Source organism: Saccopteryx leptura, chromosome 2, assembly GCF_036850995.1.
Source record: "Saccopteryx leptura isolate mSacLep1 chromosome 2, mSacLep1_pri_phased_curated, whole genome shotgun sequence".
In the NCBI taxonomy this organism is placed as follows: Eukaryota; Metazoa; Chordata; class Mammalia; order Chiroptera; family Emballonuridae; genus Saccopteryx; species Saccopteryx leptura.
The window spans coordinates 332868798-332890992 of NC_089504.1; the positions used below are offsets into that span (position 1 = coordinate 332868798).

General features: G+C 47.9%; 1 protein-coding gene across 2 annotated transcripts in view; it reads left to right on the top strand.

The window, feature by feature from the left end:
• The first annotated feature begins 559 nt into the window (after positions 1 to 559).
• CRK (CRK proto-oncogene, adaptor protein) overlaps positions 560 to 22195 on the top strand; it is a 49562-nt gene continuing 27926 nt past the window's right edge. For both annotated transcript variants that reach the window (XM_066363555.1, XM_066363556.1), the window contains exon 1: positions 560 to 957. In XM_066363555.1, coding sequence (XP_066219652.1) covers positions 717 to 957 — 241 coding nt within the window. In that variant the 5' untranslated portion in view covers positions 560 to 716. The remainder of the gene's footprint in view (positions 958 to 22195) is intronic.

Sequence of the window (22195 nt, forward strand, 5' to 3'; positions counted from 1 at the left end):
TCTCATCTTTTTCCCTTCCTGTCCGTCTGTCTCTCCCAGTCTCAAAAAAAAAAAAAAAAAAAAAAAGAAAGAAAGAAAGAAAGAAAGAGAAAAAGACAGTCCGTCTCAGGTAATTCAGGCCATGGGGTCATATCACCTTATCTATTCCAATTTTGTCTTGGGAGTTGCTAACTTGAAGTCCTGGGTTATCCAGGAACTTGAAGCCTAGTGGAGCGAAGAACCTCTTGGTCAAAAGCACAGACACAGTCTGACCTAAAGCCTCAACCTGGAAGCTGAGGTCGCCAGTTCGAAATCCTGGGCTTGCGTGGTCAAGGCACATTTACCGGACTTAATGATCCTACTCAGGTTTCTCTCCCCTCCCTGAATTAACAGACCTCTGACTAAGGCCCCCGCCCCATGGCCCTAGACTCCGCCTCTCCATCCTCTGCAGTCCCGGTTTCTGCCAGGCGGCGACGCCCATGAGACCTCACGCATGCGCAGTGCGAGCGCAAACTGTTTCTTTCCCTTCTCCCAATGGCCGGCAGTTGTCCCTTTCCCGGCATCCTCCCAGGAGGCAGGGAGCGCGTCATTTCCGGTCGGGAAGGCCCGCGGCTGCCGCCGCCATTTCGGGCGCTGCTGTTAGGCTGAGACCCAAGCCGGTCCGCTGGGAGGCGGGCGACGGGGCTGGAGGGGTGCGCGCGGCGGCGGCGGCCCAGCGTGTAGGCACGAAGGCGGCCATGGCGGGCAACTTCGACTCAGAGGAGCGGAGTAGCTGGTACTGGGGGCGGCTGAGCCGGCAGGAGGCGGTGGCGCTGTTGCAGGGCCAGCGGCACGGGGTGTTCCTGGTGCGGGACTCGAGCACCAGCCCCGGGGACTATGTGCTGAGCGTCTCCGAGAACTCGCGCGTCTCCCACTACATCATCAACAGCAGCGGCCCGCGCCCACCGGTGCCACCGTCGCCCGCCCAGCCTCCGCCCGGTGAGGGACAGACGACGGGAGGCCCTGGGCGGGGGTGAGGGCCACGGAACTCCTCAGCTTCGCCGGCTGCTCCTCGCGAGCTGACGCCCACAAGGGACGTGGGCAGAGGGCTGGAGTGATCGTGGCAGGGAGCAAGCTTGTTGCTGAGGCTAGTTCCCACAGACTAGCGGGAGTGCGTGGGGGGAGGAGGAGCCGCTGACCCAGGCCTCTGGGTGTGACTTGGGAGGACAGCCCAGGGGAAGGGGAACTGCTTTGGCCCCAGGGTGGGGCTAGCGCCCGGCCAGGCACAAGGGTAGGGCCCAGTAACGTGGGGGACAAAGAGCTGAGGGGGTGTTGGCACTGCGGGGGCATCACTTGGCAGCAGTGCCCAGAATGAATCCGATAATCCTGCAAGTGGCTTTTTAGGATTGAAACATTTCCTGCAATGTTGGAGAGCCAGCCGGGTTTGGCTATTCTCTACTGGTGGCCTTCGGTAGGAAGTCACCACGTACAGGCCTGGAGGGATGGAGATACCCGTCAGGAAACCGGTCAGCTTTTTCCTTTCTTGGGCATTTTTCCAAAATATTTTTTACCGTCCTCTTCCTCCGCGGAGGTGAGCTCAGTGCTTTGGTGATAGAAGGAAAGGCCTTTGTGGCCAGCCTGGAATAAGTGGATACCCCGCTTACTGTCTTAAGAGATTGTGGTGCCTAGAAAACTGTTCTCCACAGTTAGGGGGTTCTAGTTTTCAAAGTATTTAGTGGAGGGAGGATTTTTTTTTTTTCCAGGAAACTAGAAATAAGCCAATGGAAACAATCCTTTCTCTAAAAATGAATGGAAGGAACTTCATTTTTCCTGGGACTTAAACATTGTCAGGCTTGTATTCCAGGGCCTCTTGTTGCCCAGTAAATTGGGGCTGTGGCCTGAGTTTTTCTAAATGTTGGGAACAGACCCCTGTTGGGCAGATTCTCTGGGAATTTAAATTACTTGCACTGGGTGTTCTCTTGTCACCCCACTGGGGAGTTGTTGGGTTGGGGGAATATGAAGGCGGTTTATGCACTTAGTATTTGAGATGTGTGAGGTACGGAGTAATTCTGAGGTGGTCATTGTTTTTGTATCAGCACCAAAGGTCCTAGTGCCTTCTCACTGTTCCCAAGTTGAAGCATTTTCCCCCTGACCAGCTGAGCATTAGATACAGGCTAGATGCAAAAGGACTAGAAAACTGAACCAGTCTTTGCAGGTTTACCCTTTTAGGATAGTGCCAATTTAATTTTATTTACTCTGGCCATAAATGATGGAGACAGGGTCTTTAGTCTCTTTGTTGTTAACACATACCAGTTTTTAAAAAGTATGGAATCGGGCCCTGGCCAGTTTTGCTCAGTGATAGTGTTGGCCCAGACTGTGGGTGTCCTGGGTTTGATTCCCAGCCAGGGCACACAGGAGAAGCACCCATCTGCTTCTCCCCCCTCCCCCTCTCGCTTCTCTCTCTCTCTCTCTCTCTCTCTCTCTCTCTCCCTCTCCCTCCCTCCCTCTCCCTCCACCTCCTGCTCCTGCATCCATGGCTCAATAGGAGCGAGTTGGCCCCCCAGCACTGAAGATGGCTTCCATCTCTGCAACTGAGCAACGCCCCCTACAGGGCTTGCCGGGTGGATCCCAGTCAGGGCGTATGTAGGAGTCTGTCTTTGCCTCCCCTCCTCTCACTGAAATAAAGAAAAAAAAGTATGGGATCTTTAAGTCTGTAAATTATCTTAAGGTCTTTATCATTCTGGTTGGTTTAGTAGCATTATAACATGAGATGGGAATATTGAAGTGACATATATTTGCCCCATGCCAACTGTATGCTTACTTTTTATCACCTGTATGGTGTCTATAGAGTTTCCTCTTTTTTTAAAAAATATTTATTTTGAGAGAGAGAAGTATCAATTTGTTATTAAACTTATTTATGCATTCATTGCTTGAATCTTGTATGTGCCCTGACCAAGGATCTAACCGAATTGAGAGGATGCTCTCTGTCAACTGAGCGACCTGCCCAGGGCTTAGGGTTTTTTGTTACAATGCAGTGACATGATGGCAAACTTATCACCAAACCTCAGTTATCAGCCTTTTGTTTATGTATGTATTTTATTGGTTGGAAATTTTGGAAATGGCAAGAGGCATGTTCTTCTTTTTTTAAAGATTTTATTTGCTGATTTTACGAGGTGGGGGTAGGGGAGGCAAGAATTATCAACTCATAGTTGCTTCACTTTAGCTGTTCATTGCTTGCTTGTCATGTGTGCCTTGACCAGGCAATCCCAGGGTTTTGAACCAGCAAACTCCCAGGGTTTTGTGCCACCATTGGCCAGGTAGGCAGGTTTCTTTCTTTTCTTTTCTTTTTTTTTTTTTTGAGAGAGAGTCAGTAAGGGAGGGATGAGAAGCAGCAACTGGAGTTGTGGCTCTTTAGTTGTTCATTGATTGTGTTTCATACACTCCTTGAAGGGGAGGGGGGCTCCAACCAAGACAGTGACCCCTTGCTCAAGCTTTGACCTTTGAGCTTAAGCCAGCGACTCTGGGATCATGTTGATGATTTCACACTCAGGCCAGAGATCCCACGCTCGAGTGGTGACCCTGTGCTTAAGCTGGTGAGCCTGTGCTTGAGTCAGTGACCTCAGGCGTTTTTAACCTGGAACCTCAGCATTCCAGACTGACCCTCTACCCACTGGTCCACTGTGCCACCCCCTGGTTAGGCCAGGCATGTTTCTTTCTTTCTTGCTTTTTCTTTTAAAGACTTTATTCAAGTTTCAGAGAGGAGAGAGAGGGAAAGAGGGAGAGAGAGAGAGAGAGAAGAGGGAGGAGCAGGAAGCATCAACTCCCATATGTGCCTTGACCAGGTAAGCCTGGGGTTTCGAACCGGTGACCTCAGTGTTCCAAATCTATGCTTTATCCCACTGCGCCACCATAGGTCAGGCAGGCATGTTTCTTAATTTGAGCTTTCACCACACCTTGGCATTATGATTTTATGTCTCCGTGCTTACCTTGATAATGAATTCCACCTTTTCAAAATATTTTTAATTAATTAATTAATTTTTTACAGAGACAGTGAGTCAGAGAGAGAGATAGACAGGGACAGACAGGAATGGAGAGAGATGAGAAGCATCAGTCATTAGTTTTTCATTGTGCGTTGCAGCACCTTAGTTGTTCATTGATTGTTTTCTCATATGTGCCTTGACCGTGGGCCTTCAGCAGACTGAGTAACCCTTTGCTGGAGCCAGTGACCTTGAGTTCAAGCTGGTGGGCTTTTGCTCAAACCAGATGAGCCTGCACTCAAGCTGGCGACCTCGGGGTCTCGAACCTGGGTCCTCTGCATCCCAGTCCAACGCTCTATCCACTGTGCCACTGCCTGGTCAGGCTTTTCAAAATATTTGTTTGAGTTCAGATACTTGGACCAAGAAAGAAAGTGAAGATTGCCAAAGTTTGTCAATGGGATGTGGAAAGTTAATAGACATTGTGGTAATTCTTGCTGCCATATACCCTATTTATTTATTTATTTTTATTTTTTATTTTTGTATTTTTCTGAAGCTGGAAATGGGGAGAGACAGTCAGACAGACTCCCGCATGTGCCTGACCGGGATCCACCCAGCACGCCCACTAGAGGGCAACGCTCTGCCTACCAGGGGGCGATGCTCTGCCCCTCCAGGGCGTCACTCTGCCGCAACGAGAGCCACTCCAGCGCCTGGGGCAGAGGCCAAGGAGCCATCCCCAGCGCCCGGGCCATCTTTGCTCCAATGGAGCCTCGCTGCGGGAGGGGAAGAGAGAGACAGAGAGGAAGGACGGGGGGGGGGGGGTGGAGAAGCAAATGGGCGCTTCTCCTATGTGCCCTGGCCGGGAATCGAACCCGGGTCCCCCGCACGCCAGGCTGACGCTCTACTGCTGAGCCAACCGGCCAGGGCTATATACCCTATTTTTAACGTAGTTTATTCAGTTGTCTTTTTTTTTTTTTTTTTTTTTTTTTAGTGAAGGAGAGAGAGAGAGAGAGACAGACAGGGATAGACTGACAGGAAAGGAAGAGAGATGACAAGCACAATTCATAGTTATGGCACCTTAGTTATTCATTTCTGGGTCTCATATGCAGAGCCAGTGTCCCCTTGCTCAAGCCAGCAACCATGGAGACATGGCTGTGTTCCCATGCTCAAGCTAGTGAACCCGCACTCAAGACAGTGACCTTTGGGGTCTCGAATCTGGGTCCTCAGCATGTTCTTGTCTACGCGCCACCACCTGGTCAGGCTGATTCTGTTGTCTTTATAAAGACATAGTTTGTTTTCACTCTCCCCCATCAAGCTCTTTTTTTTTAAAATTTTTTTAAAGATTTTATTTATTCATTTTAGAGAAAAGGGGAGAGAGAGGAGGGGGAGGAGCAGGAAGCATCAACTCTCATGTGCCTTGACTGGGCAAGCTCAGGGTTTCAAACCGGTGACCTCAGCATTCCAGGTTGCTGCTTTATCCACTGTGCCACCACCAGTCAGGCCAAGCTCTTTTGTTTTGAAAACAGGTTTCAAAGAAAACCTCTGAATTTTAGAAAGATATACAGTATTAATAGCTAACATTTATTGACTGGCTATTCTATACCAGGTACTTTGCAGAGTACTTTATATGCCTCATCTCATTTATTGTCTGTAACCTTCTAGTGAGGACTGTACTGTGATCTCCATTTATTAAATTATTTTCATTTTATAAATGAGGAAACTGAGAATCAATCAATAATGAGCTCAAGGGCACACAGCTTGTAAATACAGACCAGAATTTGAACCTAGGAATTGTGACCTGAGAGCTGACACTATTACACTGTACTGTATTCCTTCTGTCGTGGCCAATTTCCTTTAGAGATCCCAGCAGTGCTCATAGAGGACTCAACACTTTTGTATTTTTTCTGGGGTCCCAGATTCTGTTTAAAGACTGAAGGAGAGGGAGGAGATATTCTGGGGGGGGGGGGACACTAGAATCTTTTTTTTTGTTTGTTTGTTTGTTTTTTTGTTTTATTTTGTATTTTTCTGAAGCTGAAAACGGGGATAGACAGTCAGACAGACTCCCGCATGCGCCCGACCGGGATCCACCCAGCACGCCCACCAGGGGGCGACGCTCTGCCCACCAGGGGGCGATGCTCTGCCCCTCCGGGGCATCGCTCTGTTGTGACCAGAGCCATTCTAGCGCCTGGGGCAGAGGCCAAGGAGCCATCCCCAGCGCCCGGGCCATCCTTGCTCCAATGGAGCCTCGCTTTGGGAGGGGAAGAGAAAGACAGAGGAAGGAGAGGGGGAGGGGTGGAGAAGCAGATGGGCGCTTCTCCTGTGTGCCCTGCCTGGGAATCGAACCCGGGACTCCTGCACGCCAGGCCGACACTCTACCAGTGAGCCAACTGACCAGGGCCTAAATTAATAATTTTAAAAAATTGTTTAAAATCCTCATTTGGCAACTTGAACATGGAAAATGAGCTTTTTGGTTAGGGTATATAGTATATCTTTTTTTTTTTTTTTTTTATAGAGACAGAGAGTCAGAGAGGGATGGATAGATAGACAGTAACGGAGAGATGAGAAGCATCAATCATTAGTTTTTTGTTGCGATACCTTAGTTGTTCATTGATTGCTTTCTCATATGTGCCATGACCATGGGGCTATAGCAGACCGAGTAACCCCTTGCTTGAGCCAGCGACCTTGGGTTCAAGCTGGTGAGCTTTGCTCAAACCAGATGAGCCCGTGTTCAAGCTGGTGACCTCGAGGTCTCGAACCTGGGTCCTCTGCTTCCCAGTCCAATGCTCTATCCACTGCGCTACCGCCTGGTCAGGCTATATAGTATATCTTTTTTTTTTTTTTTTAACAGGGACAGAGAGAGAGTCAGATAGAGGGATAGATAGGGACAGACAGACAGGAACGGAGAGAGATGAGAAGCATCAGTCATCAGTTTTTCGTTGCGACACCCTAGTTCTTCATTGATTGCTTTCTTATACGTGCCATGACTGCGGGCCTTCAGCAGACCGAGTAACCCCTTGCCAGCGACCTTGGGTCCAAGCTGGTGAGCTTTTTGCTCAAGCCAGATGAGCCCACGCTCAAGCCGTCAACCCCGGGGTCTCGAACCTGGGTCCTTCCGCATCCCAGTCCGACGCTCTATTCACTGTGCCACCGCCTGGTCAGGCTATATAGTATATCTTATAGTGGACATAATACATAGGAACAATTTGTATGAAATGGCTTATATATAGTTTTTAGAGGCTTAGGGATAAAATAGACCAGGAATTCTCAATTTTTTCCAGTGATCCTATTTTTACTTATCTTGGGTGTTTAACTCCTATAGGCTGTTGATGTGGCCAAAGCCTGGGGTACCCTGGCTGTGCTCCAGCGTCATAGGGCAGAGCTTGGTCAAATCTAGGGGTCACTGTTGCTGGATAATTTGGTTGTTTAGAGCATTGTCCCAAAGCACAAAGGTTCCTGGTTTGATCCCCAGTCAGAGCACATTGATGTTCCTGTCTTCTCTCCCTTTCTCAAATCAAATAATTTTTTTTTTTTTAAATCTAGGGGTTATACTCTGTCAGATGAGATCTCAATGTATACCTTTTGGGAAAGCTTTGCAATCATTGATCCACTCATTTCTCTAGACCTTGACCAGTAGATAATCAACAAATCTGAATAAGTGTGAGTTGTGAGAGAGTTAAAAGCTTGAGCTCTGGAGCCTGGGTTTAAATCTTACTTGACATTTACTACTTAGTGTAACTATGGGCAAATCCTTCATCTTCTCTCTGCCTCAGTTCCTCTGGAGTGAAAGAGTGAAAATAGTAATACATCATAGTATTGTTGGGAAGAGTTAATGAGTTTTAGTGTATTAAAGGCTTAAGAATGGAGCAGGCATGTATTAAGTTCTCAGTAAGTATTAGATATATTAATCTTTTTTTGTGTGTGACAGAGACAGGAGGGACAGAGAGACAGGAAGGCAGAGAGTTAAGAAGCATCAGTTCTTTGTTGTGGCACCTTAGTTCATTGATTGCTTTCTCATATGTGCCTTTACCCCGGGGCGGGGCGCTATAGCAGACTGAGGGACCCCTTGCTCGAGCCAACGACCTTGGGCTCAACCTGATGAGCCTTACTCAAACCAGATGAGCCTGTGCTCAACTGGCGACCTCAGAGTTTCAAACCTGGGTGCTCTGCATCCCAGTCTGTTGCTCTAGCCACTGCACCACTGCCTGGTCAGGCTTAATCTTTTTTTGTTGTTGTTGTCCGAGTCAGAGAGAGGGGCAAGTAGGGACAGACAGACAGGAATAGATTTGTTGTAGCACCTTAGTTGTTCATTGATTGCTTTCACATATGTGCCTTGACAAGGGTTGAGGAGGGTGGAGGAGCTACAGCAGAGTGAGTGACCTCTTGCTCAAGCCAGCGACCATGGAGTCATGTCTATGATCCCATGTTCAAGCCAGTGAGCCCATGCTGAAGCCGGCAACCTTGGGGTTTCAAACCTGGGTCCTCTGCATCCCAATCCCATGCTGTGTCCACTGCTCCAGTTCCTGGTCAGGCTGCATATATTAATCTTATGATCATAACTATAAGATTGGAAGAAAGGGGTTGAAAGAAAATCGAAAATTTCTGAACTTTGAGAGGGTCTCAGAGTACATGTGGTTGGTGAGCACTGCTAAAACAGCATGAATTAGGGAGTAAGGAGTGGGGTGGAGCGTGGTGGGGTGCATCAAGAGGTGTGAAAGGACCTTGGGTCGAATATGTGAAAATAAGATGGCGTCTGATATTAACCTGGCGTCTGCTATTAGAGCTGACCGCCTGTTCTAGTAAGTGAGGGGAGCATAAAAGTTTGCCTCATTTGGGGGATGGGAGGGCAGAAGCTAGGGTGGTAATTGTTTGTGCTGCTGAAGCCACTTCTCTAGAGATCCTGTGAGACTGCTGATTGCCCACTATCACCTCTTTGTACCTTCAGCATCTCTTCTATCTCATCTTTGCAGTTCTCAGACCTGGTCCTCATGTTTTACTCCTCAACATCAGACCATCCCTCTATTCAGTTGTTCTGGAGAAGTTCTGTGCATTACTTAATAGGTCTTAATCCCCCCAAAAAAGATTCCATGGCAAATGAAAGTACCATATTTCCCCATGTATAAAACACCTTTCCCCCCCAAAATTTGGGGTCTAAAAACTGGGTGCGTCTTATACAGTACTTGTAGAAGTGTGGCATTTCAAATGCCATAGGTGGAACTGAGGACGAGGCAATATATGAAGACAGTGATTCGTCATCAGACACAGATGAGGACAAGCTAATGGATGGGAGCGGTTTTTTTTGTGTGTGTGTTTTTTTCAGAGACAGAGAGAGAGTCAGAGAGAGGGATAGATAGGGACAGATAGGAACGGAGAGAGATGAGAAGCATCCATCATCAGTTTTTCGTTGTGACACCTTAGTGGTTCATTGATTGTGTTCTTATATGTGCCTTAACCGTGGGGCAACAGCAGACCAAGTAACCCCTTGCTTGAGCCAGCGACCTTGGGCTCAAGCTGGTGAGCCTTGCTCAAACCAGGTGAGCTCGCACTAAGCTGGCGACCTTGGGGTCTCGGACTTGGGTCCTCCACATCTCAGTCTGACGCCCTGTCCACTGCACCACCGCCTGGTCAGGCAACCACTGAACTTTTTGAGAAGCAACTTGAGAGTCTGTGGAATCTTCTCTGAGAAACAGCAGACTTTGGATTTGGGGATAAAGTGAAAACACCTAAAGAAATTCAGCCCTGGCCGCTAGCTCAGCAGCAGAGCGTCAGCCTGGTATATGGAAGTCTCAGGTTTGATTCACAGCCAGGGCACACAGGAGAAGCACCCATCTGCTTCTCCACCCTTCCTTCTCTACTTTCTATCTCTCTCTTCCCCTCCTTCAACCAAGGCTCCATTGGAGCAAAGTTGTCTGGGACACTAGGATGGCTCCATGGCCTCCGCTTTAGGCGCTAGAATGGCTCTGGTTGCAACGGAGCAAGGCCCCAGATGGGCAGAGCATCGCCCCCTAGTGGGCATGCTGCGTGGATCCTGGTCAGGCACATGTAGGGGAATCTATCTCGGCCTTCCTCTTCTCACTTCAGAAATTCAGAGGTTGAGGTTGGGACATATTAAGATGATTTTTTTTTTAGAGCACCTATGATATACCAGTTACTTTTAAGAACTTTATTAGGTAGGTATTTGGCCCCATGAAATGTTAAAAAACAGCTAATACAGTTAGTAAATAACAGAGACAGAATTCATCAAACTCAATCAATCTCCCATCCAAATGCTAACCAGGGTTGACCCTGCTTAGCTTCCGGGATCAGATAGGCTTGGACTCATTTAGGGTGGTATGGCTGGCTGTAGACTAAACCCAAACAATCTCCACCTGCAACGTAGCATGCTGATACCCACCATGTATAGAAAGTTCTATTTGCTTAAGAGACCATAAGCCTTTGAAGAGAAACCACAGTATGAGAGACCATATATCTGGATATCTCTTTAGGATCCCTTCACAAATAGAAGTCAGTGGTCTTTTTAGCCCCTTTTTTTGTTTGTTTGTTTTTGTGTGTTTTTTTTTTATTTTTTATTTTTGACAGAGAGAGAGGGACAGACAGGAACGGAGAGATGAGTACCATCAATCACTAGTTTTTCGTTGCACATTGCAACCCCTTAGTTGTTCATTGATTCCTTTCTCATATGTGCCTTGACCGCGGGCCTTCAGCAGACCGAGTAACCCCCAGCTCGGGCCCCAAGCTGGTGAGCTTTTGCTCAAACCAGATGAGCCCATGGTCAAGCTGGCAACCTCAGGGTCTCGAACCTGGGTCCTCGGCATCCCAGTCCAACGCTCTATCCACTGTGCCACTGCCTGGTCAGGCTGTTTGTTTGTTTTTACAGAGACAGAGTCAGAGAGAGGGATAGACAGGAACGGAAAGAAATGAGAAGCATCAATCATCAGATTTTCATTGTGACACCTTAGTTGTTCATTGATTGCTTTCTCATATGTGCCTTGACTGGGGCTACAGCAGACCGAGTAACCCCTTGCTCGAGCCAGCGACCTTGGGTCCAAGCTGGTGAGCTTTTTGCTCAAACCAGATGAGCCCGCACTCAAGCTGGAGACCTTGGGGTCTCAAACCTGGGTCCTTCGCTGCGGTAGAGCATCGGCCTGGCGTGCGGGGTACCCGGGTTCGATTCCTGGCCAGGGCACATAGGAGAAGCGCCCGTTTGCTTCTCCACCCCCCCTTCCTTCCTCTCTGTCTCTCTCTTCCCCTCCCGCAGCCAAGGCTCCATTGGAGCAAAGATGGCCCGGGTGCTGGGGATGGCTCCTTGGCCTCTGCCCCAGGCGCTAGAGTGGCTCTGGTCGCGGCAGAGCGACGCCCCGGAGGGGCAGAGCATCGCCCCTGGTGGGCGTGCCGGGTGGATCCCGGTCGCGCGCATGCGGGAGTCTGTCTGACTGTCTCTCCCCGTTTCCAGCTTCAGGGAAAAAAAAAAAAAGAAAGAAAGAAGGGATAAAGGAAGTGCTGTGAGATCAAGAAGAGGCTGGTGATGTTGCCCCTGTGGTGGTACCCATACCAGAAGTAACTTGGTCTGTTTTAGCCCACAAAGCTCTTGGGTGTTCATAAAACTTTCAGAGAGTGGTATGGTAAAAACTGATGTAATCTCTATGTGTTCAACTTCTTTTTTTTTAAATTTTTATTTATTTATACATTTTAGAGAGGAGAGAGAGACAGAGAGAGAGAGAGAAAGGGGGGAGGAGCAGGAAGCATCAACTCCCATATGTGCCTTGACCAGATAAGTGCAGGTTTCAAACCAGCGACCTCAGCATTCCAGGTCGACGCTTTATCCACTGCGCCACCACAGGTCAGGCCTATGTGTTCAACTTCTTAAAAATAGTAAGTTGAACACATAAAGAAACCAAAACAGTGTCTAACTGCTTGTGTTGATTTTTACTTTTGAATGTGTTGGTTTAAACTACATGTTCAGAATCTGGCACAAGTTTCATGTAAAATAATTCAGTGAGGTTTTCCAAGTCCTGGCAATGAGAACCCTGTCGTTGGTTCACCTCTCTAGACTGACTGACTATATCGCCTTCCTTCCCTGCCTTCTGTTTCCTACCTTTGGTTGCTTGTGGTTAGAAGAAGATGAACTAGGGAAAATGAGCTGAAATACATACAGTTGTGGTAAAGTTTGGGCTTATCAGTGACATGTGTATTGTTTCCCTCTTTTCTTCTGGAGTTTGGATCAACAAAGCTTGATTGCCCCATGTATCTAACTGCTCCAGCAGTACACAGTAACAGGTATGCCTTTGTGAGATTCTTGTAGTGTCATTAGAATAAATGAAGAATTTATAGGTAACGTCAAAGATTTCCCTTGGTGTTTAACTTGTATTTCTGTGACTGTTGGGATTGCCAAACTGGAAAAAAAATCCCCATCAGTTTACATCATGAAGCGTTTGAATAAGAAATGAGTTGAACGAACTTCCGACCTCTATGGCTGATGAGCTTCCAGTTTTTCTGTTTAGAATTCTAACATTGACCTTTGTAAGGGACTTGGCTTAGTGGTCTTATTCTTCTAAACCCTGTCTCCTGCACCAAAAAAAAAACAAACCCAACAAAACATTTCACTTGGACTAGTACAGTAATGGAACCCTAACAGTGGGTGATAAGGAGTGGTTGCCTTTCTTCTTCGAGTTAAAAAGGGTGCCTTGCAAATGTTGAGGTGATGGTCAGAACTGCACTTTCATTGTCATTTTGTTGTATCTGAGAACCGTTTGTTGTTGCTACAGCTTTTTTTTTTTTTTTTTGTATTTTTCTGAAGCTGGAAACGGGGAGAGACAGTCAGACAGACTCCCGCATGCGCCCAACCGGGATCCACCCAGCACGCCCACCAGGGGCAACGCTCTGCCCACCAGGGGGCGATGCTCTGCCCCTCCGGGGCATCGCTCTGCCGTGACCAGAGCCACTCTAGCGCCTGGGGCAGAGGCCAAGGAGCCATCCCCAGCGCCCTGGCCATCTTTGCTCCAATGGAGCCTTGGCTGCGCGGGAGGGGAAGAGAGAGACAGAGAGGAAGGGGGGGGGGGTGGAGAAGCAAATGGGCGCTTCTCCCGTGTGCCCTGGCCAGGAATCGAACCCGGGTCCCCTGCACGCCAGGCTGACGCTCTACTGCTGAGCCAACCGGCCAGGGCCGCTACATTTTTTTTTGTGTGTGTGACAGAGAGGGACAGATAGGGACAGACAGGAAGACAGAGAGATGAGGAGCATCAGTTCTTCGTTGTGGCACCGTAGTTTTTCCTTGATTACTTTCTTTTTTTTTTTTTTTTTTTTTAATTTATTTATTCATTTTAGAAAGGAGAGGGAGAGACAGAGAGAGAGACAGAGAGAGAGAGAGAGAGGAGAGACAGAGTGAGAGAAGGGGGGGAGGAGCTGGAAGCATCAACTCCCATATGTGCCTTGACCAGGCAAGCCCAGGGATTCGAACCGGCAACCTCAGCATTTCCAGGTCGACGCTTTATCCACTGCGCCACCACAGGTCAGGCTCCTTGATTACTTTCTCATATGTGCCTTGACCCAGGGGCTACAGCAGACCGAGTGACCCCTTGCTCAAGCTAGTGAGCTTGGGCTCAAACCAGTGACCTTGGTCTTGAAGCCAGCATCCGTGGGGTCTTGTTTATGATTCCATGTTCAAGCTGATGAGCTCTCGCTCAAGCCGGTGACCTCAGGGTTTCGAACCTGGGTCCTCTGCGTCCCAGTCTGATGCTCTGTCCACTGCACCACTGCCTGGTAAGGTTGTACAACTTATTTATTTATTTATTTATTTATTTAAACTTTTTTTCTTTTTTCATCTTTCCAAAGCTGGAAACAGGGAGGCAGTCAGACAGACTCCCGCATGCGCCCAACCGGGATCCACCCAGCATGCCTACCAGGGGGCGATGCTCTGCCCCTCTGTGGCGTCGCTCTGTCGCATCCAGAGCCATTCTAGTGCCTGAGGCAGAGGCCACAGAGCCATCCTCAGGGCCCAGGCCATCTCTGCTCCAATGGAGCCTCGGCTGCGGGAGGGGAAGAGAGAGACAGAGAGGAAGGAGAGGGGGGGAGGGGTGGAGAAGCAGATGGACGCTTCTCCTGTGTGCCCTGGCCGGGAATCGAACCTGGTACCCCTGCCCGCCAGGCCGACGCTCCACTGCTGAGCCAACCGGCCAGGGCCTTATTTATTGTTTTGTAAGAACACATCTCCAGTTGAAAGTGAAAGCCGGGAAATGATATCTTTCTTAGACATGCTTCCTTAGACTTTGCTTCTTGCTCACCAATCATACTCTGTATGCTTTTTATTTATTTTTAAATATTTTTTTTATTTATAGAGAGAGGGATAGATAGGGACAGAGAGACGGGAGCAGAGAGATGAGAAGCATCAATCATCAGTTTTTCGTTGTGCATTGCAATACCTTAGTGGTTCATTGATTGCTGTCTCATATGTGTCTTGACCGCGGGCCTTCAGCAGACCGAGTAACCCCTTGCTCGAGCCAGCGACCTTGGGTCCAAGCTGGTGAGCTTTTGCTCAAACCAGATGAGCTCACGCTCAAGTTGGCGACCTCGGGGTCTCGAACCTGGGTCCTTCTGCATTCTAGTCCGACGCTCTATCCACTGAGCCATCACCTGGTCAGGCTCTGTATGCTTTTGTATCCCCAACTATGCTATGAGCTTCTCAAAGCTGGGAACTGATTTTAACTTCTTCCCCTCACTTTATATTTTTATTTATTTTTTAATTTTTAAAGGATTTTAAAAATGTTTATTGGTTTTAGAGAGAAAGAGGAAGTGAGAGAGAGAGAGAGAGAGACAGGAACAATGATCTGCTTTTATATGTGCCCTGACTGGGGAATGAACCAATAATTTCTGCACTTTTAAATTTTTTATTTTTTGAGTTTTGGGATGTGAGAGAGAAGAGAGGGAGGAGCATCAACTCATAGTTGCTTCACTTTAGTTGTTCATTGATTGCTTTTTGTACATGCCTTGACTAGGTGAGCCTGGGGTTTCCAACCGTCAACCTCAGCATTTTGGGTCGACTGTGCCACCACAGGTCGGGTGCCTCACTTTAAGTTATGTTCATTAAGAATAATAACTTGAGCCCTGGCCAGTTGGCTCAGCATTAGAGTGATGGCCTGGCGTGTGGAAGTCCTGGGTTCTACACCTGGCCAGGATACATAGGAGAGGCGCCCATCTGCATCTCCACCCTTCCCCCCTTCTCCTTTCTCTGTATCTCTCTTTTCCACTCCCTTAGCCAAGGCTCCATTGGAGCAAAGTTGGCCTGGGCACTGAGGATGGCTGTGTGGCCTCCACCTCAGGTGCCACCATGGCTCTGGTTGCAACAGAGCAAGGCCCCAGATGGGCAGAGCATCGCCCCCTAGTGGGCATGCCAGGTGGATTCCAATTGGGCACATGCGAGAGTCTGTCTCTCTGCCTCCCCGCTTCTCATTTCAGGGAAAAAATAATAATAACTAGCCCTGTCTGGATAGCTCGTTAGAGCTTCATCCCAAAGTGCAGAGGGTGCCAGTTTTATCCCCGATCAGGGCACATACAGGAACAGATTGATGTGCCTATCTTGCTCTCTTTTTCTTTTTCTCTTTCCCTTTCTTTCCCTCCCAGTCATCCTCTTCCTCCCTCCTTCCCTCCCTTCCTCTCTAAAGTCCACAATCTTTTAAAAAGAATAATATCTAGTACAGGGATCAGGAAACTTTTTGGCTGAGAGAGCCATGAATGCCACATATTTTAAAATGTAATTCCATGAGAGCCATACAACGACCTGTGTACATTAAGCATTATCCAATAAAAATTTGGTGTTGTCCCGGAAGACAGCTGTGATTGGCTCCAGCCACTTGCAACTGTGAACATGAGCGGTAGGAAATGAATGGATTGTAATACATGAGAATGTTTTATATTTTTAACATTATTATTTATTTGTTTTTTTTACAGAGTCAGAGAGAGGGATAGACAGGGACAGACAGACAGGAACGGAGAGATGAGAAGCATCAATCATCAGTTTTTCGTTGTGCATTGCAATACCTTAATGGTTCATTGATTGCTGTCTCATATGTGCCTTGACTGCAGGCCTTCAGCAGACGGAGTAACCCCTGCTCAAGCCAGTGATCTTGGGTCCAAGCTGGTGAGCTTTTGCTCAAACCAGATGAGCCCGTGCTCAAGCTGGCGACCTCGGGGTCTTGAACCTGGGTCCTCAGCATCCCAGTCCAATGCTCTATCCACTGTCCCACCACCTGGTCAGGCTACATTATTATTTTTTTTTTATTAAAGATTTGTCTGCGAGCCAGATGCAGCCATCAAAAGAGCCACATCTGACTTGCGAGGCATAGGTTCCCGACCCCTAATCGAATACTTTCTGAGCACTTACTGTCAGCCAACCAGTCCCACCAAAGTGACTAGTGAAAACCATTTGGCTGTTGTACCTTGGCATGTAGTTGGGTAAACTCTAGCAAGGGAGCCTTTCTCCTCAGGTGTTACCAGGACCATTTTCTAAACCATGGGCTCTTTGTTGATGTTAGGGTTCTCTCTACCACTCTTCCTTGGATACTTTCTTGATCCAGCAGTGCTAAGTAGGTCTCCTTGGAGCTCACAACTGACCCTGTCTTTAACATAGTTCAGCTGGCCTGAGGAATTACTGAACTAGCTGAACTAGCCTAGTTGTGATAGGCAAGGTGGCCATGCAACTCCTTGCTTACTTGATTGAGCAGCAACAATTTCTTATTGGTGATCTACTTTAGAAATGAGAAACTCCAGAATATAGCACCACCATGCTCTGCTGTGGTCATAACCAAAATCTTGGGGAAGTCCTGCACTTGGAACTGTTAGGGGCAAAGACTCTCTGTCATCCTCAGTGTGTGTCATGGATAGACAGTCCTGGGTCTGGGCATCTATTTCATTGTATTGAGTTGGAGAGACAGCATTACTGAGTGGGTGATTAATTTATTTTAGCTTACAGCCATGAATTCCACAAGTGGACTTTTGTAATATAAGAAATGTGCAACTCCTTTAAATTATGTCTTGTTCTCATCATTCATTTGGATGAAGAGAGAAGGCACTTAATTAGTATTCATTTGTATTAAAGACTTTTGGTTTGGTTAACTTCCAAAGCTTATCTTTTCACCCCTCTTCAGTAGAGAATTTTAAATGTATTTTTTCTGGCCATTCTGGAAGAAATGTTTTCTAACATTGAACAAAATAATTGAGTAATTTTTTAGAGTGGCTAATTAATTTAGGCATCTGGACTACCACAGTGTTCCTATTTCACAGCATTAATTACTATGGCTTTTATTTATTTATTTATTACTTTTTTTTAGCGTGAAAGAGGCAGACTGACAGGAAGAGAGATGGGAGGCATCAACTCATAGTTGTAGCACCTTAGTTATTCATTGATTGCTTTCTCATATGTGCCTTGACCAGAGTTTGGGGGGGGGCAGTTCAAGCTGAGCCAGTGATCCCTTGCTCAAGTCAGTGACCTTGAGCTTCAAGCCATTGGCCAGGTAGTCATTTCTATGATCCCATGCTCAAGCCGGTGACCCCGCATTCAAGCCGATGAGCCCATGCTCAAGCCAGCAACCTTGGAATTTTGAACCTGGGTCCTTAGCATTCCAGGCTGATGCTCTACCACACTGCACCATTGCCTGGTTGGGCTGTTTACTTGTTTGTTTGTTTTTTTAAATTTTTATTTATTTTTTATTCATTTTAGAGAGGAGAGGGAGAGAGAGAGAGAGAGAGAGAGAGAGACAGAGAGAGAAGGGGGAAGGACCTGGAAGCATCAACTCCCATATGTGCCTTGACCAGGCAAGCCCAGGGTTTCGAACCAGCGACCTCAGCATTTCCAGGTCGACACTTTATCCACTGTACCACCCCAGGTCAGGCGCTATTTACTTATTTTTAATGTTTATTGATTGTAGAGAAGAAGGGAGAGAGAGAGAGAGAGAGAGAGAGGGAAAGAGAGAGATACAGGGATATCAATCTGTTCCTATATGTGCCCTAAGGATCCTACTGGCAACCTATGCATTGGGACGAAGCTCTAACCAACTGAGTTATCCAGCCAGTGCAGTCACTATGGCTTAGATGGGTGAGCCAGTGTTAATACAAGTGGAAAGGGTAGATTGGCTGTTTTCCCTTAAAAAAGGACTTTAACAAGTAACCTTCCTAAAAGAAGTACAAATAGTCAAATGTGAAAAGCAACTAAAGATTTCAAAAGAGATAGCATTTCTTTTTAAATTGGCAGTGATTATTACTATTTTTTTCTTCTTTTCTAAGTGGGAGGAGGAGAGATTGATGGACTCCTGCTTGTACCCCAACCAGGATCCACCTGGCTACCCCTGTCTGGTGCCCAGGCTCTGCCCATCTTGGGCTATGCTTGCAACCAAGCTATTTGTAGTGCCTGAGGCAGAGGCTCCACTGAGCCATCCTCAGTGCCTGGGCTAATGCTCTAGAACCATTTGAGCCATGACTGTGGGAGGGGGAGGGGTGGAGAAGCAGATGGTTACTTCTCCTGTGTGCCCTGAGCGGAATTGAACCTGGGACATCCATACAGTGGGGCGACATTCTACCACTGGTAAAAAATCCAACAAATATAGTTTGATATTTTGGATGCTTACTGGGTGCAAGTTAAAGGTTTGTATTCTTCATTAGAAAACTTTGTTTTTGAAATAATATGTGTTTATTCTTCAATTCTAGAACTCAGAATTATTTTTTTTGTGTGTGGCAGAGACAGGGAGAGTCAGAGAGAGGGACAGACAGGAAGTGAGAGAGATGAGAAATACCAATTCTTCATTGCGGTTCCTTAGTTGTTCATTGATTGCTTTCTCTTATGTGCCTTGACCGGGGGGGGGGGGGGTCTACAGCAGACCGAGTGACCCCTTGCTCGAGCTAGCAACCTTGGGCTCAAGCTGGTGAGCCTTGCTCAAACCAGATGAGCCCGTGCTCAAGCTGGCAACCTTGGGGTCTCGAACCTGGATCCTCCACATCCCAGTCGGACGCTCTATCCACTGCGCCACCGCCTGGTCAGGCAGGAATGCATTCTGAAGTATGCCCTGTGTCTAGGGCCACACACACTTTTACATGGTAGGAATTTTAAGTATTCCTAATATGTCCTTTCTCTTGGATTCTCTGTGTGTCACCAGAGGTTGAGGATTTTAAGTTTCTTTTTTCTTTTTTTCTTTTTTTGTATTTTTCTGAAGTGAGAAGCAGGGAGGCAGAGAGACAGGCTCCTCCTGCATGCGTCTGACCATGATCCACCCAGCAAGCCCACTAGGTGGCGATGCTCCATTGCAGCTGGAGCCATAACACCTGAGGCAAGGCCATGGAGCCATCCTCAGTGCCCGGGCCAACTTTGCTCCAGTGGAGCCATGGCTGCGAGACAGGAAGAGAGAGACAGAGAGGAAGGAGAGGGGGGAAAGGGTGGAGAAGCAGATGGGCGCCTTTCCTGTGTGCCGTGACTGGTAATCGAACCCGGGACATTCACATGCCAAGCTGACACTCTACCACTGAGGCAACCAGCCAGGGTCTAACACTTTTTTCTTTTAAAGATTTTATTTATTGAGGCCCTAACTGTTTTTTTTTTGTTTGTTTGTTTGTTTGTTGTATTTTTCTGAAGTTGGGAACGGGGAGGCAGTCAGACAGACTCCCGCATGCGCCCGACTGGGATCCACCCGGCATGCACACCAGGGGGCGACACTCTGCTGCAACCAGAGCCATTCTAGCGCCTGAGGCAGAGGCCATAGAGCCATCCTCAGCGCCCGGGCCAACCCTGCTCCAATGGAGCCTTGGCTGTGGGAGGGGAAGAGAGAGACAGAGAGGAAGGAGAGGGGGAGGGGTGGAGAAGCAGATGGGCGCTTCTCCTGTGTGCCCTGGCCGGGAATCGAACCCAGGACTCCTGCATGCCAGGCTGACGCTCTACCACTGAGCAAACCGGCCAGGGCCCCTAACATTTTTTTTTTTAAGATTTTATTTATTGAGGGCCTGGCTAGAGTGTCGGCCTGGCGTGTGGATGTCCCGGGTTCTGTTGATGGCCAGGGCACACAGGAGAAGCACCCATCTGCTTCTCTACCCTTCCCCCTCTTTCTATGTCTCTCTCTCGCAGCCATGGCTACATTGGTTCAAGTGCATCGGCCCATGGCTCTGAGTATGGCTCCCTGGAGCATTCTCCTCATATGCTTAAAATAGTTCAGTTGTGAGCATAGCCCCAGATGGGCAGACCATTGGCCTCAGATGGGAGTTGCTGGGTGGATCCCATTTGTGGTGCATGTGTGAGTCTGTCTCACTTCCTCACTTGGAAATGCAGGGAGGGAAAAAAGATTTTATTTATTGAGAGAGAGAGAAGGTGTGGTGAGTGGAGGAGCAGGAAGCATTAACTTATAGTATGTAGTTGCTTCTTGTATGTCCCTTGACCTGGCAAGCCCAGGGTTTCAAATGGGATTTCAACATTCCAGGGTCAATGCTTTATTCACTGTGTCACCACAGGTCAGGCTAACACTTCTTTATTTTCTTGCCCAAACAGCCTAATTTGCCATTTATTATGACTCTGTTTCTCAGGGAAGAGTCCAGTTTCCATGTTTTAAGTGATGACTTTAGGAATTGATTTTTTCCCCATTTATTGACTTTTTTTTCAGAGACAGAGAGAGGGATAGATAGGGACAGACAGACAGGAACAGAGAGAGATGAGAAGCATCAATCTTCAGTTTTTCATTGCGACACCTTAGTGGTTCATTGATTGCTTTCTCATATGTGTCTTGACCACAGGCTACAGCAGACCGAGTAATCTCTTGCTCGAGCCAGCAACCTTGGGTCCAAGTTGGTGAGCTATGCTCAAACCAGATGAGCCTGTCTTTAAATTGGCGACCTCGGGGTCTCGAACCTGAGTCCTCCGCATCCCAGTTCGACACTATCCACTGCGCCACTGCCTGGTCCAGCAGTGGTTGATTCTTGTATATGTCCAGCTCGGGCTTGACCTTGCAACCTTGACATGTCAGATCAGCCCTCTAACCAACGAAGCTATGCATCTAGGGCCTTGATTCATTCTTAACTGGGATGACCCCACAAACTTGGCATGTTGGAATGATGCTCTAACTAACTGAGCTACTCAGCCAGGGCCCAGGAATTGATTTTTTTTTTTTTTTTTTTTTTTTTTTAACAGAGGCAGAGATAGGGACAAGACAGACAGGAACGGAGAGAGATGAGAAGCATCAATCATTAGTTTTTCGTTGCTCGTTGCGACTTCTTAGTTGTTCATTGATTGCTTTCTCATATGTGCCTTGACTGCGGGCCTTCAGCAGACCGAGTAACCCCTTGCTGGAGCCAGTGACCTTGGGTCCAAGCTGGTGAGCTTTTTTTTTTTTTTTTTTTTTTTTCTGAAGCTGGAAACGGGGAGAGACAGTCAGACAGACTCCCACATGCGCCTGACCGGGATCCACCCAGCACGCCCACCAGGGGGCGACGCTCTGTCCACCAGGGGACGATGCTCTGCCCCTCCGGGGTGTCGCTCTGCTGCTACCAGAGCCACTCTAGCGCCTGGGGCAGAGGCCACGGAGCCATCCCCAGCGACCGGGCCATCTTTGCTCCAATGGAGCCTCAGCTGCGGGAGGGGAAGAGAGAGACAGGGAGGAAGGAGAGGGGGAGGGGTGGAGAAGCAGATGGGCGCTTCTCCTGTGTGCCCTGGCCGGGAATCAAACCCAGGACTGCACGCCAGGCCGACGCTCTACCACTGAGCCAACTGGCCAGGGCTTTTTTTTTTTTTTTGCTCAAGCCAGATGAGCCAGCGCTCAAGCTGGCGACCTCGTGGGTCTCAAACCTGGGTCCTTCTGCATCCCAGTCCGACGCTTTATCCACTGCGCCACCACCTGGTCAGGCAGGAATTGATTTTTAAGCAGTTAGTTTCTTAGTTTCTGTTTTGGCTCCTTGGGTTTTTCTTCTCCCAGTTAAGCTGTTTTTTTGGCAGTTCTAAACAAGATTGATATCAGCAATCAGTATAACATTGTTTTTCTTTCACATTGTACATTCTAGATGTGAAGAGAATGAATTTATGAGCCTAGTGTAGATAGATGCCAAGTTCTCCCCATCTCTTCCTGGAATAGCTGCTGGGACCTATGAAAAAGGAGAGCTTGCTACATAGGTTGAAAAGATTGCAACAAAACCTTGAACCTTATGCTGCTATGTAAATGAGATAGCAACAGACCATTTTGGGAGAAGGAACAAAAAGTGTCCACATGTTACTGTCTTAGGTTCAATATGAGAGCATGTCCTGAGTGGCT